Here is a 16,832-nt window from a genome sequence, read left to right on the forward strand (position 1 = left end):
TCAGGGCGCATGTGGTATAATCGTCTGAGTGAGTACCTGTTAAAAGAAGGGTACCAGAATGATTCAGTTTGTCCTTGTGTCTTTAAAAAAAAGATCTGGATCTAAGTTTGTTATAATCACCGTGTATGTTGATGATTTAAATATCATTGAAACTCCTAGGGAGCTTCCTTAAGCAGTAGAGCTTCCTAAAGTAGTAGACTATTTAAAGAAAGAATTTGAAATGAAAGATCTTGGAAAGACAAAATTTTGTCTTGGTCTACAAATTGAGTATATGAAAGATGAAATTTTTGTCCATCAATCAGCATACACTAAAATGATTTTAAAGCGATTTTATATGAATAAAGCACATCCATTCCGACCTCATAAAAATAATGAAGAGCTTCTTGGTCCCGACGTACCATATCATAGTGCAATTACAAGGTCTGACATAACTTTTTCAGTTAATGTCTTAACAAGATATAGCTCTGATCCTACAAAGAGACATTGGAATGGAATCGAATACATATTGCGGTATCTAAAAGGGACTACCGATATGGGATTATTTTATGGCAATGATTGCAGTCCTGATCTTATTGGTTATGCCGATGCTGGGTATTTATAGGACCCACAAAAGGTTCGATCTTAAACAGCCTATGTGTTTACATATGGAGGCACTGCCATATCTTGGCGATCGACTAAGCAATCAATCATGGCTATTTCATCTAATCATGCTGAGATAATTGCTATTCATGAAGCAAGTCGAGAATGTGTATGGTTGAGGTCTATAATACACCTTATTCGAGACAAATGTGATTTGAAATGTGACAAACTACCCACAATTTTGTATGAAGACAATGCAGCATGCATAGCCCAGTTGAAGGGAGGATTCATAAAAGGGGATAGGACAAAGCACATTTCACCAAAGTTATTTTTCACACATGATCTTCAAAAGAAGGGTGATATCAATGTGCAACATATCCGTTCAATTAATAATATGATTGATTTGTTCACCAAATCTCTACCGACATCAACCTTCAAGAAACTAGTATACAAGATTGGGATGCGAAAGCTCAAGGATGTGAATTGATGCTCTCATCAGGGGGAGTTAATACGCGTTGTACTCTTTTTCCCTTACAAGGTTTTGTCCCACTGGGTTTTCCTTGCAAGGTTTTTTTAACGAGGCAACCAAAAGGCGTATTTCTAAACATGTGTACTCTTTTTCCTTCACTAGGATTTTTTTTCCCATAGGGTTTTTTCCTAATAAGGTTTTAATGAGGCACATTATCTATGGACATCCAAGGGGGAGTATTTTAAGAAAAATCAAATTATGGTGGATGTCTACTCTTCCCCCATGATCTTCTCAAATGCTTAATGACATATTCAATGACATATTTCTATGCTTAATGACATATTCAATGACATATTTTTCTTCACTTTTCATGCCTATATAAAGGCCTTGTAATAGATAGGAAAATACACACAATTGAAGAAGAAAATCTCTTTCTTCTCTCTATCTTCATTTCTTGTTCATGTTTTACTAAATTGCTTTTATTTCATAACAACATGTCTTGTTCATGTTTTACTAAGTTGCTTTTATTTTATAACAACGGCCAAGTTTCAAAGAGATAGTAACATTTTGTAGAAAGAAAATAAGGCAAATTATGGGAATTGATTGATGAGTGGTTTGTGAATTACTTCGTTGATATGGTTTTTCACTTCTTTCGGGAAGCGAAACCCATCGCCATGTGAATGTATGGAATAAACCGATTAGCTTGTCTTCCAAAAAATATTCTTGCACACTTGTGGCAATTGGCTTCCTTTTCTTTGAATTAACACAATCCCTAGCAACTCTCTTCTCTTACTTTCTAACATTTCCTTTATTTGTCTAATAGCTTCTTCTTCAGATATAGTTCCGCGACTTTGTGTTATTAATATTGAAACTATATTTGGTGAACTTTCTGCTTGTTCTCTCTGCACGAAAACACGAGAGGAGAGGATCAATGTCACTTTATACTTCTACATGAAGTTTAAACCTCTTTAGCACATGTACATATCTTTAATAGACATTTGAACTATGTAGCACATGAACATATCTTTAATACACATCAGAGTTATATAACTCCCTGGCTTTTCACATGGAGATACATTCGTCAACTAAAAGACAGCTATTGTTAGTTCCATGAGTTGTGAATACTAATTTCGTTTTTTTTTTGTTGTATATATATGAAAGTACAATTGCATACAATGGACTTAAAGTAGTCTAGCCTTTTCTTTAACTTCACTCGAGAACTTAGTACGCCGAGCTAAATAAGGAGAAAAGGAGCATATATGAACCACCAGCACATTATATTACTTTTATGATCCATCAAGCTAGACAAGGTTTAGATTTTTCAGACGCTTCTCACTTTCAAATTGTATGTAAATATTTGGAATAAAGCTAGATTGGGAAATAATAGTGTATCATTTTTTTTGGTCAAATAATAAATTTTTTTATTTAACCAAGTATGAATATGTACATTCGCTAGTTCATTGTTGACTCTAGAACTAGTCCTTGGCTTTGTAACACTCTATTGACACTTCCTCCTATTAGTTGAATTCCATTACAATATAATCCTAATCTAAGTTTGGGTATGAATTTATACTATCTAATATCCTTTTCCATCTACTTCGGTGTTTTCCTTTGGTATGTAGTTGGATAGCAATCCCTCTTGATCTAAGCCTGGGATCTTGGAGTTGTTCTTGAAATCTTCTGGCATTGCGTTCGTTCCAAATATGATAGACAATCGCAGCTAGCAGCCATCCCAAGATCTCTGCATGAGGTTTACTGCTGCATATTTTGGTCGGTAACCATTCAACTTTCTCTTCCTAGCTTTTTACTTGTTTGTTTTCTCCTATCCAGAGCAAGAAAGAGCTCCATAGTTGTCTTGAGTACTCACATTCAAAAAACAGATGTGAGTGTGTTTCTTCAACATCAGTTGCACATAACACACAGTTCCTAGGAACTTGTATTCCCCATCTGGCTAATCTGTCAACTGTGGTAAGTCTCTTCTGCAATGCAAGCCACATTATGAACTGGTATTTTGGTACATGACATGGTCCCATGGTAAGGCATTTCCACATAACTTTAGGGTAGTGAGGAATCAAATTCAAATATGCCTTCCGGATTATGAACTTGTCTGCTTGAGTGAATTGTTGTAGTGCAGTATAAGAATCACTGTTCCCATACCATTTCCTTGCATGAAATGTTTTCCTAACAAGCCAACATGCTTACTTAGGTGTCTCCATCTCACTGATATTTCTTCTCTTTATGTAGAAGTTGTGAATCCCTTGCACCCATAGAGTATCTTTCTTGGATGAAATAACCCAGAGTAGTTTGGATATGGCTACCTTATTCAATTTCTGAAAATCAATTATGTTCAAACCCCCTGCTGATTTTGGCATACACAGCCTCTCCCATGCCACTAATGCTCTTCTTGACGTAGCACACTCCAGTCTACAAGAATGTTTTACAGATACTAGTTATCAGTTGTATTACTTTTTTGGTTATCAAAAACACTTGTGACAAGTATGTCTGAATCTCAAATAGGACACTCTTGATTAACTGCACTCTGCCACTATAAGAAAGGAATATGGTGGTCCAACATCGAATCCTGGCCATCATTTTCTCCACCAGAGGCATGCATTGTTGTACAATTATCTTCTTGGATGAAAGGGGAACTCCAAGATATTTAAAAGGCATCTCCCCAAGTGAAAAGTGCCTTTCAGATAGGATTTGATCTTTGAGTTTCTGGTCTACCCATGTTGTATATTGTGAGCTCTTTTCCATATTTGCTTTGAGGCCAGATACTGTTGAAAAATATTCAAATGCCTTGAGCATCAATTGGATGGACATTTGGTCAGCTCTGAACATGATCAAATCATTAGCAAAACAAACATGAATCAGTTTCATTTTCCCACACCTTGGATGATTGTTGAAGTTAGGGTTGTAGTTCAATTGTTTGAGAGATCTATTCAAGTACTCCGTAGTTAGTACAAATAGAAATGGTGATATTTATTTTAAAGCAAATATACTACTAGGTTATTCCCCTAGTAGCTGATATATATATATATATATATATATATATATATATATATATATATATATATGGGCCCAGTTACACAATGTTCAAGTAAAAGAAAAATAATGAAACAAAGAAAGCCAATGGCTATTGCTACCAAATACAATGTAGCAGCAACATAAAGATAGATGAAAGTTATTAAGCTACAAATTTGAAACATCCTGTTGTTGCCGACAACAATGAAATTCACACACCAGTTGCAAACAATTCGTTGTAGCACCTATAAAGCTCTCACCAGGCGCCATTTGTTGCAATCCGAAGGAGTAGGTATGTATAAATCCACAAGATGTACAGCAAAGCAGTTCAGACATCTTCACTTTGGGGCTGTAGAATTTCAGCAGTAGTGTTGATACTGAACAAAAGCATTTGATACTTCCTTGCCAGAATGAGTAGTATTGATTGAAACTACGACATGAAAATGACACAACTCCAGACAGTTGTTCTACTGGACCAAGTCCTGCGCAACAATCTTTAGTAGATCATAGGTGAGTTTGACGTCGTGGTAGCCACACTGTAGCACTGGAGCAGGTGAAACGAATAGCATCTGCTCAATATGTGAAATGACAACGCAAGCAATCCCAGAAACTGTAAGGACCAAACTCGCACCAACATTAATTGATATGCACAAAATAGTTCAGTTGTTCAAATTTTGGTGCTGCAGAAACCAACAAGTACTGGGGGTTGCCAGTGCTGTAATTCCCAACTCCTACCAATCAATTACATGTGGATTGATACTGGATCAACTGAACAGAATCTTCCATCTTTGAAAAGTCCATTGTTTTGACGAATTTGAATAAGAGTAGAAGCAGGCGCCATGTCTTGCAATCTGAATGAATAGGTCTGTGTAAATCCATAGCAGGGACATCAGAACAGTTTGGATATGTTCAGTGCATGGTGGAAGAAGTTAAACTGTAGAATATTTGTTGGAATGGAACACTGATATATGATATTTCTGTGCACGAATTCTGCATGTAGTTGTAAAAATTGACCAAATAACTAATTTCGATCCAATCTCCAATTGCCTGAATAAGTACAATAGTTGCTTCCAATGTGTTGATAAACCATACCTAGAATGAGCGTTAAAAAAATGCTAATACCACTGGAAAATGACACATCTCCATACTGTCAGTAAACTATCCTACGTTGTTCATTGCACGTAATGAGAGTAATTCCATACTTCCAGTGAATATATAAGAGTAATTCCATACTTCAAATGAAGATAAATACCTCATTAATGTGAGTGTATCTGTGGAATTAATTCCACTGGAAATTGATATATGAACAAGCAAACAGTAAACAGTAACAAATTGGATGTCTTCATATTTGGCATGTTGGATTGGAGCTGTAGAATATATTTGTATAAGATCAGTCCATGCCATTGCCTCAGTTTGCTGAACCTGTCTTAGGAACCTGCAAAATATAGCAAACAAGTTAGGAAAGGTGTTTGTGGTGGGAGCATTGAAGAAGATTGGTCTGTAAGTGAGGTAAGAGAGCTTTGGTTGTTGCTAGGTTTGTATATTGTTTTTGTATGTCCTCAAACTACCCCCCAGAATGAGAATGAAGCCATGCTAATACCACTGGGAAGTAATGAGATAGCACACAACTATGCAATACCACCCTAAGCATAGCAGCAAAAGCAAATCTGTGTGAGTGTAGGCTTCTTGTTATATTGAAGGTCATGAGGTAGATGTAAGCCCTATAGCAATGAAGAAGCAGTAGCTCCAATACATAGTTATTGGTTTGCTCAAAGGAATCTATATCCAACCAATCTGCTACACCCTACAAAGAAGTGCCTAGGGTATGTAAGCCTAGTAGCAATGAAGAAGCATTAGCTGAAATACATCGTTAGGGGTTTGGGAAGGGAATCTATAACTAACCAATCAACTACACCCTACAAAGAAGTACATGTGGTATTTCACATGCAAAGGTAGCTAACAATGCTAATAACAATGTGAGTAAATTAAGAGTGTAAGAGCAAGTTGTTGGTCATTGGTTGCAGCAGCTGTATGCTTATGATGAGATGCTGTTGAAGAATCTAGAGTTGTAAGAAACTGGTGGGTGACTGTTTTAGGAATGTCGATTGCATATTGCATTTGGTGGTGTTGAAGTGAAGAGAGTTGTGGTTGTCTTGCCTACTTGGCTTAAAATACGTGTCTTGCCTATTAGGAATGCAAAAATATGAGTCAACGAGAGGCAAAGCATTTTATGTTTTGATCATCAATCAAGTTCTCTTCTCTTTGCAATCCTAATCTGAAGGTTAGGAATTTGTGATGTGTCCATGTTGATCAGTTTTTTGCCTCAATTAGCAATTCATAAAACGATTGGAATGTGAGTGTACCTGTAAAAGAGAAAGCTAGGTTAGCAAGAAAATCTACAACATTGTTCCCTTCCCTTAGTAAATACTGAAAGAGAACATTGTAGTTGTTCTTTATCTTCTTGAGCTTCCTCACTTAAGCACTTATATATCATGGAGTTGCCCATTCCCCATCAATAATCTTCATCATCACTAAGGAATTAGTCTCTATAATCAGTGGATGTAATTGGCTTTTAACACAGTATTCTAACCCCTCACAAAGAGCCTTTGCCTCTGCCACTATATTGTTTACCTCTCCTATTTCACTTGCTTTAGCAAAACCCAAATCACCCACATGATCTCGCACACAAAAGCCATATGAGCTTGGTCCTTATCTCTTGATGCACCATCTGTATTGCACTTGAACCACCTTTCATAAAGAAGCTACCATGTCACTTTCTTGGTTACAACATATGGCTTTTAACCATCCAAGAATATGATCAGTTATAGCCATAAAAGGGGGATGCTTGATAGTCATGGATACCTCACTCTTGCTAGGTAATATAGTGTTTTGTTCACCTCATGAAGTACCCTATTACAGGATATTGCACCTTCATATTTCATTGTATATCTATTCTTCCAAAGTTCCCATGTGATCACTGCTGAAACTGCTTGAAATAATAGCTTTAGTTTAGGACAACATTGTGTATTCCACCATGCTCTTATTACTTGATGAACCTGTATCAGATTTACTACCAACCCTGCTGCCTGAAGGAAAATTTTCCATACCTCAGTTTCACTCTTTAAGAATAAATGTTGGAATGAGTCTTCTTGTGGTTGTGCGCAGCACCAACACTTGGACACTATCATATACTCACCTCTCCTCCACAAGTCATCTGTGGGAATCTTCCCTTTCTACAATCTCCATAGAAATAAGGAGAAATAAGGAGATATTAAATGGTAAACATTGAGTCCACATCTTACTGTAATCAGGATTAATAGGTGCTCTATGCCTTAGAAATTTCCAAGCACTACTAACAGAAAAATTTCCTGAAAGTGTAGGCATCCATCTAGAAAAATCCCAGCCATCGTCACTAATGTCAAATAGAACTTCCTGTCTGATATGTTGAGCAATATCTATAGGAAAAGACTGATCCAGGAGTTTCTCATCCCAGGCATCATCCACTCTCAAGTCATCTACTTCCTGTATATCTTCATTGATTGGGTAGTCTCTTGTAACAACATGGTACAAAGCTCCTAGTCCGGTCCAATTCTCATGCCAAACGTTAGTTGATCCCCATTTCATTTCCCATAATATTTAATGCTCCACCTCTTCCCTGGCCTTTAACATTTTCCTCCATACATGAGATCCCCCTCTAAATTTGACCACTATTGGAAGCTCTTTTTTACAGTATTTGTTCCACATGAAATTAGACCATAAGGACTTCAATGTCCTAAACTTCCACCACAATTTGGCAAATAAAGCTCTAGAGACATCATGCAGAGATCTAAAACCTACTCCCCCTTCTTTCTTTGGTAGGCAAATATTTTGCCATTTTGCCCTATGTCTACTTCTACCTCATCCTTGTTACTCCAGAAGAACCAAGCAAAGGTTTTATGAAGGTGTTCAAGTACATTTTTAGGTGGATCAAGGACAGAAAGGATGTGTGTAGGCATGCTTTGTAGTACACTAGTGATTAATGTAGCTTTTCCCCCAAAGGACACTAGCTTCCCTTTCCAAGTGTGCAGTTTTGCCTTCACATTTTTAATCAAGCCATTGTAATAATCTTTCCTTCTTCTTTTGTAGAATATTAGACTGTCAAGATAAGTGAATGGAAACTCACCCCTTGAGAATCCAATAATAACACCTACAGAGTTGAACAATCTTGTAGACACAATAGAGTACATATAAAAGGAACTCTTTGTCTTGTCGATCATTTGGCCAGAAGTGTGCTCGTACTTGTATAAGACATCTATAATCTTCTCTAAAGAGTATAGATCAGCCGAAGCAAAGATTTTAGTGTCATCTGCGTAGGCTAAATGATTCAATGGATTAGTCCACTTGGGCATGCCAAAGCCTTGAATATCTTGTCTTCAAATAGCTTATTTAAATACCTAGATAGTACCTCTGCAAAGAGTATGAATAGGGCTGGGGAGAGAGGATCCCCTTGCTTGACACCTCTTGCTGAGTGAAAGAAACCTGAAGCTTGACCATTAATCAGCACAGAATACCAGTTATTGGATAGTAGATTCCACACCATGTTGATGAAGCATTATGCAAATCCCATTTTTCTCAAAACATGCATTAAATACTTCCAAGAGACCCTATCTTATGCCTTTGCCATGTCAAGTTTGATAACTACATTGGCAGGTTTTCCCCTTAACCTTATGTCAGTAACAATCTCCTGAGTTAATAAGATGTTTTCAAATATACTTCTTCCCTTGATAAATCCTGATTGGATGAAAGAGATCAAAGAAGGCAGCATCTTTTCCAGCCTATCATGAACAACTCTAGATATCACTTTATTGATAAAATTGCTTAAGCTTATAAGTCTGAGATCCGTGAATGTTTGAACCTGTGTTTTTTTGGCAGCAAGACAAGGTTTGTGTGCGTTATAGACTTAGGCAAAAGACTTCCTCCATAAAACAGTTTCAGCATCTCATGTATATCTTCCCCTATTACATCCCAACATTCTTGAAAGAAAATACCTGTGAAACTATCTGGACTACCTGTATTCTCCCACTCAATGCAAATACTGCTGCCTTTACCTCCTCAATTGTAGGAATTCTACAAAGCTCTAAGTTCTGATAACTAGACACCATTGGAAGTACATTGTTTAGGAGCTCAGAGCATGTAGGGCCATCTTCTTGTGTAAACTGCTTCTGGTAAAATTCTATTGTTGCATCAGCTAGCTGATCTGTTGACTCAATCCAAGCACTATTATGATTCTGGATTCTCTTCAATTGGAGCTTTTGCCTTTTACCATTGACATAGTTGTGGAAAAATCTAGTATTTCTGTCTCCTTATGCAAACCAGGACATTCCAACTTTTTATTTCCAATATTGCTCCTCTATGCTTAGAAATCTCTTTAACTCAGATTGTACTTTCTGAAGTATAATTCTATTCTCTACTATTAGTTCTTCTTCAAATAGCATTTTCTTTACTCTGACCACATCTTCTCTTAAAGCTAATTGTTTAAAGATATCCCCATAAGTGAGCTTGCTTCATTTTGAAAGAGCAATCTTAACTCTTTTTAGTTTCTGTTTGAACATCAAGAAGGGGTCACCTGTGAAATCAGCCAGCCAATTCTGTCTATCTACCTCTATAAAAGAGGCATGTTTTGTCCATAAATTCCGAAATTTGAAAAGTTTGGCAATTTGAGTGGTCTGCTTACCACTACTCAACAGTAGTGGTGTATGGTCAGAACCTGTTCTGATGTGGTGCTCCACTTCTGTACTAGGGAATAAAGTTTGTAATGGCACATTGACAAAAATTATATCAAACCTTTTGAATATGCATTCTGAGTTTGGTCTCCTATTCCACTATGTGAATGGACTTCCTTTATACCCCATGTCAAATAGTCCACAAGAGTTTACACAAAAGGCAAAATTTTTATATTCTGGAGGGTAAACTGGAAGTCCACCAATCTTCTCTTCTTCATTAAGAATCACATTGAAGTGCCCCCAACCACCTAAGGTAATTCCATGTCTCTAGCAAGGTAGTATAGATTATCCTATAATTCTAATCTTTCTAGGGATGAACACTTTGCATATACAATGGTCATCATGATGTGCTTCTCAATATCTTGATGATAAACCATAATAGTAAGTTGCTGGTCCGTGTTAATCACCATATCCCATTGGACCACAACATCAAGAAATATCCATATCTTTCCATTGATATTAGATATTGCTGGTTCCATGCCTAGTATCATCCTATAGTTCTTAATAAGCCTCTGCTTTTGGAAAGGCTCCATGAGTGCTATAATAAAAGAAACATGTTCCCTTTGCATGTTGATAACTCTCTGAAAGGTTTGGTGAGTTTTAACAGACCTTATGTTCCATATTATTGTAGGAGGTTGTTGTTCCTTGTGATGGGTTTTCTTTTTTCCTTTCTTACCATGTTTACCTACAGTCCTAGGTGACAAATCTCCTTCTCTTGCCACAGACTTGAAATTCACAATTGTAGATTCATCAGCACCTTCATCTTCTAGTTGTTCATTTGTGCCCAAGGCTTCATGAATTTCCAAAGGCAGTTCCTTGTGTGCAATAATGTCATGCATAAACTAAGCAGGAGATTGCAGTGGTATATTGATTTGAATATGCACTGGAGATCCAGTGGCTGATGCAATTGCCATAAGCAGTGTATCAATTGTTGTTGACTCCCTAGGAATTATGGCTGACCCTACCTGATCATACACAATTGTTGGATCTTTCCCATCTACATTTTGAGAGGATGACCTAAGTATCTGGTGATCTGTCTCTGCATCAGCATTACTTACTTGTTCCCTGTCTGGTAATATTACCATTGCACCTTCAACGTTGGCTACTAGTTCCTCAATTTTGTTGTTGTCCAAAGACTTCCTGGATACTTCTATATTAACTTGTGCTGGCATTGAATTAACTCTTTGATCATCTAATCTTAGTCTTGTATGTTCCTTTGAACTTACTTCACCTCTCCCCAGTTGTATAGAGCATGTAGTTTTTCCATTTGAATTAGGTGAGTCCACAAATTCTGAGATGGTATTTCTTGACATGAGTGGTTGAGAGTGAAATTAAGTGTTTCCTTATGCATTCCAAAGCTCCTTTGAACAAAGTCAATAGTATTTTAATTTGTCCCTAAAGCATTCTGCCCAGTATTAGTAGAGATAGAGTTTCTGGTAAGCTCTGCAGCTTTAGGATTGGAATTTGATTTTTCAGCAGTTCTTAGATGTTGGTTATCTGGATATTCCAAACTTTGATGCTTCTGATGTTGTTCTCTGAGCTTGTCCCTGCCCTCACTATTAGATTCAGAAGTCACATTATTGACAATTCCAGCATCCCCATTTTTTTGTGTGCTAGCATGATTTGCAGTAGTGGATGGTAGGTTTACTATGCTAGTGCTACCACCTACCTAAGTAGACTCATGAATTATCTGAGGAGTTTTTATTCCAGTAAAGTGCCATATCTCATTAGGTGGTTCATGTGCACAAATCTGTCCTCCATTACAAGCATCGGCACTATAAGCAGTATTATGAATGGCCTCTGGTATCTCGAGTGGCTTTGGTGGAGCACATTGTGACTTGTTCATTACACCTGAGGGCTGGGAGGGTCTGGATAACTGTGTCTCAAGAGCTTGTTGTTGTGGATGTTTCTGTTTGTGTTGCTTGTTTTTCTGGTTGATTCCCTTGAAATTCTTCTTTTTTTGAAATTGCCATTGATTGTTGGAATGGTTATCCTTTTTTGTTTGTTGCGCAATTACTTTGTGATTTATTATTCCTTGTTGCTCCTCAATTTTGCATTGTTCCTCTATTTTTTGGTTGGAAGTCTGATAATTTTGTTGTCTCTGTACCATTTGCTCATGTGGTGTTGCAGTTTCTCCCTTTAGCTTGTTTGTAAGGTGATTATTAGCATTGTGAGTTGTTGCTTTTGTTGTTGCTGCGTTCTTCTTTTCTTGTTCTTCCCTTTTTCTAATATTGCATTTGTACTCTTCATGAACCAAGTGTCTGTAGTATAAGCAATAATATGGTAGATCTTCATATACTACTTCTAGCCACTGGCCTTCCCCATTCACATCCTGATCTTTATCAAATCCCAGCCAAACATGATGAGCCTTGTCCTTAGTCAAACCCACCTGCATCTTGACTTTTGCAACACTTCTCCTTATTTTTTGCATTGAAGCTAAGTCTAGATGGAGCACCTTACCAATAGGTGATAAAAGTACTGACAGTACTTCCCTATAGTAGAAATTCCAGGGAAGTTCTGGAATAACTATCCAAATAGGAATAATATGATTATCCTCATTTGGATTGAAATTGGGTGTCCAAGCTTGTAATTCCATTCTTTTACCTTGGATGGACCTGAATGATTTTGTCCAAATGACATGGGGGACATTCCTTTTCTATTATATCCTTCGACTAGTTTATAAAAGCTGATTGCGATGGCCCCACCATTTTGTCCACCACTAGTTTAAGTCTGGCAGTGATTACATTGGCTATCAGTTTATACAGTATTGTACAACATGCAATAGGCCTAAATTCCTTGAAATAGGTAGGATTTGGGACTTTAGGCACTAGAGTAATGGTTGTGCAGTTGATCTCTTTGAGGATTTTACCAATCTCAAAGAATTGCAGTACAACATTACTAACCTCCTCCCCAACGGTGTCCCAATTGGATTTGAAAAATTCAACGGTGAACCTATCCCCCCTCCCCCCCTCGGGGCTTTGTCAGCGGGCAAATCATTCAAAGCCTGTAGTATTTCCTTTTTCAACACTGGTTTGATCAGATTTTGTTGATCCTCCTTATTGAGACAGTATCCATCCTTTTCTATGGTACTATTTAGTCATGGCATTTCACTAGCATTAGTACCCAATAGGTCATGGAAGAAGTTCATGAACTCTTGTTGAACGTGTACATGATCAGTTATCATTATTCCCTGATCATTACATATTAATGAGATATGATTCGTTCCCTGTCTTTCCTTCAGTTGTGCATGGAAGAATTTGGAGTTCAAGTCCCCTTTTGCTAACCATACAGCCCTGGACTTCTGCCTCAGTACACCCTCGTGTATATTGGACCATTTTCCCATTATCAGTCCTCTCTCATCCTTTATTAAGTTGGGGTTGTAAAGGTCTAATTTCAGCAGTTGTTGTATGTTCTGTAACTTTTTCTCGAATAGCCTCAATTCTTTTATCTCTATGAAGATGTTTTGTGTTAAGCTCAATAAGTTTAAGCTTTTTAAATACTCCATACATAGTGTATCCAGGAATGTTTTGTTGCCATATAGACTGAGTTACTTCCTTGGACGCCTGCTCTTGAAGAAGGACATTAAGTAATCTGAGTGGTCTAGGAAGCAATTGCTTGACTCTCCCAGTGCTAACCAGGATTGGTGAGTAGTCTGAGCATCATGGGTTGTGATAGACTGTTTCCAGGTGGCCATATCTAGCAAACTAGTTAACATTCCCAAATTCCCAATCGATTAGGCTGTGTATTCTGACCTGTTTATCTCTTTTGTTGTTCCATGAGAATTGACAACCTGTTCTTTTTAGTTGCCCAAGTCCTATATCTTTAATGCATTCTTGAAAATCCTTAACATCAGCTGGATGTACTGGAATTCCATTCTGCCTGTCATTTACTGAGAGTATAGTGTTAAACTCCCCTAATACAACCCAGGGTTCAGTTATAGTATAATTCAGTGCTCTCAGTCCTTCCTAGAGGGACTTTCTTTCATTTATAGTATTCAATCCATAGAAAAATATTATCTGGCTAGCAAATGGAGACCCCTTGTCTTTAACTAAGCAATGTACAAATTGTGGCCTAGATGTTAATGTGTACACCTCCACCCGTTGAGGCCTCCAACATATCCAAATTCTACCATTTGGGATCTTAGTATAATATGTAGCTACTTCAAATTCTTTCCCCATAGACAAATTTTATCTGGCTAGCAATTGGAGACCCCTTGTATTTAACTAAGCAATGTACAACCCCTTGTATTTAACTAAGCAATGTACAAATTGTGGCCTAGATGTTAATGCGTGCACCTCCACCTGTTGAGGCCTCCAACATATCCAAATTCTATCATTTGGGGTCTGAGTATAATATGTAGCTACTTCAAATTCTTTCCCCAATTTCTTCTTAACTTTCTGAGCCTTGTGGGCTCTAACTTTGGTCTCAAGAAAGCCTATTAGTACTACCTTTTTTGTAAGCAAAATTATCTTTAGTTCTTTCTGCTTAACGGGCTTGTTTAGCCCCCTTATATTCCCAGAACAGAAGATCGTGGAGGGTTCTCCCTTTGAGGACTGAGATCCTTTGTCAATTTTGGGGTGACTATCATTGGTTGAATTCTCAAAGTACTGAATTGATTCTGCCTTAATAGCCTTTCAATCTTCTCACTATTCTCATATAGCTGACTTTGTCCCTCCTATTCTTGGATGATAGCCAACTTTTTCTTTCCCCTACTCTTAGCCTATTGCACCTGTTATTCCATAGCTTCTAGTTGTTCTGTTGTATCTAGTATATCAGTTGGTTCTCCTAACTCCTTTGGTAAAACTAGTTCAGTATGTTGTTCAGCAGATGTGACTGGGTCTGTAAGCTTGATAGGTCCTTGAGTTTCAGCTCCTGTTTTCACTTTGCAATCCATCGTTTGTTTCTTCCTGTTTAACCGTTGCTTCCTTTTATCCGTTTGCATTATATTCTTGCAATCACCATTGTGATGCCCTATGTTGAGGTAGGTCTAATAATATAAGGGCTTTCATTCATATTCAATAGTCTGCCGTTTACACTTGCCTCCTGGTAATTCGATTGGTATCTCCTCTAGGAGTGCCAGTGAGATATCCATCTCAATTAGAATATGTGTATAAGAGACTCTATCGCCTTTGGTTGTAAGTTTATCCGCAAATATAGGCTTCCCAAATAGCTAGCTATCCTACCTAGGCTTCTTGGTGCTCAGTATTCAATAACCAGATTGGTAAACGTCACCCACACAGGAATAGCTTGGAGAGGTTACTTTCTCATCTGGAAATCTGGCTCCACTGCTTAAGAACCATTGGTCTGTTGTTAAATGTGTGTGGTCCATTTTGTAGCAAGGTTACCTTCTCTTCCTCAGATGTGAATCAAAATATTAAATAGCCCTCATTATATAAGAATACCTAAGGAGTTGTGACAAAATTCCATACTCCATATACAAATTTCAGTATTTCTTTGAAAGAAGGGTTTCTCCCAATGATGTAGCCTATTAATGCTGATTTCTATTTATGACACTGTTCTTCAACCTCCACCTGAACTAATTGGACTGTCTTCAGCCCTCTTTCAAAACTGGAGGAAAATAGTCAAGTTTCAAACCTAATTGCTGAGATCTGTTACCTTTGACAATATCAGCCACCATAGGTTTTTCTGCCCTCGATACAATAGAGAAGGTAAGTTTCCTTGCCGCTGAGGAGGTACCTTTATCTTGTCCTTCAGGGGTGGCAGATTCAACCGATGGCACAACTTGCAATACCGTTGGAGCACTACCCATCCCTGTCAACCATTGACCAAATTGTCGTGGACCTAGGTCCTGAGGGACTCCATTTGTTGGTGTAATTAGTCTATTAGATTCTTTGTGTGTTGTGGGAGGAGATGACGTCGCCGGAGTTTTCTTATTCTGCCGAGCCATAGGTGGTGGCGCACATTAACAAGCCTTGTCTAACATGCACAAGCAGAGCTTCTCAGTTTCTGTTTTTGCTAGTTTTATTTTCAATATATTGAAAAAAGATCTTCCACAATCAGTAGTCGAAATTTGATAAAATAATCTTTTAATAATTTAGGTAAGTTTTGCTTTGGGTAAAGTAACGATCAATTATGTCCAGGTGAGACAAATTTTCGTTATGGTACAAAATGACTATCCAACAACATGACAACTATTTTCTCGATGAGCAAAAGAGAAAATATTAATAGTCTCAAAAGGAATTAATATTACCTTGTAACTATGTATGTTATTAAGGAGTCAGCCAATAGTTAGCTGTAGACTTCCATAAGACACTGATCTTAGAACTTTCTGCGAAATCCTTGGACAATTTTGGCACAATAAGATATTGTGTTATGAGAACAACGCATCTAACACCGATACTTACACAGGCAACAGATAGATACTCTTCTACGCTTGGTATTGTCTTACTTCTCCACCACTCTGATTCTACCAGCATATGCTTTAACAAATCAAGCCACTATATATGCCAAGACAATATTGTATACGGTCAAAACCGAGTTTGCCCTTCGTGTGTTTAATCAAGATTGGAACATGATGGACCAAGGGTCTTTATTATAATATCAAGTTGTGTTGAGAGACCGACCGACGTCGAGCTCAAGTCAGTGTCAAGCTCGGGACCTAGAGACCGACTGATACCGAGCTCGAGTCAATATCAAGGGTCGAGGGTAAAGGAACCGACCAACATCGAGATCAGCCAAAACCGAAATCTAGTCAAGAGACAAAGAGTCGTTATAACCGCACTAGGGAAGAGAATCTCGGCGGAAATCAAGGAAAAACTAGTTAATTAATTTATCATGGGATCCCCACTATATATTTTTAATTATATCCAAAGTAGGAGTCCTCTACTATATTAAGAATGGCTATCATTTGTAAAGGGGATTCATTGATTCACGGATTGACATATATTCATACACTCTTGCCTTTAGGGATTATTGAGATTTATATAACATCTAGCAAATATCATTTTTTGGGCTTTTGATTCATCTTGTTCATTTAT

General features: G+C 37.6%; 1 protein-coding gene and 1 pseudogene across 3 annotated transcripts; both read right to left on the minus strand.

The window, feature by feature from the left end:
• Positions 1 to 1,476: 1,476 nt before the first annotated feature.
• The window catches only part of LOC107778428 (cis-abienol synthase, chloroplastic-like), a 191,055-nt pseudogene continuing 175,699 nt past the window's right edge, over positions 1,477 to 16,832 (minus strand).
• On the minus strand, positions 4,164 to 15,841 carry LOC107778425 (uncharacterized). Of its 3 annotated transcripts, XM_016598679.2 has the most exons (3): positions 6,436 to 15,841; positions 5,325 to 5,507; positions 4,164 to 4,937 (listed from the first exon to the last, which is right to left on the minus strand). In XM_016598679.2, the coding sequence occupies exon 1, from the start codon at positions 12,428 to 12,430 to the stop codon at positions 11,504 to 11,506; it is 927 nt and encodes a 308-aa protein (XP_016454165.1). In that variant the 5' UTR covers positions 12,431 to 15,841; the 3' UTR covers positions 4,164 to 4,937; positions 5,325 to 5,507; positions 6,436 to 11,503. The 3 variants fall into 3 exon arrangements, with proteins under 3 accessions (XP_016454165.1, XP_016454163.1, XP_016454166.1); XM_016598677.2 differs by having other exon boundaries at positions 5,325 to 15,841; XM_016598680.2 differs by having other exon boundaries at positions 4,164 to 5,164; positions 5,325 to 15,841.

The sequence above is a fragment of the Nicotiana tabacum genome, chromosome 15, assembly GCF_000715075.1.
Source record: "Nicotiana tabacum cultivar K326 chromosome 15, ASM71507v2, whole genome shotgun sequence".
Classification (NCBI taxonomy): Eukaryota; Viridiplantae; Streptophyta; class Magnoliopsida; order Solanales; family Solanaceae; genus Nicotiana; species Nicotiana tabacum.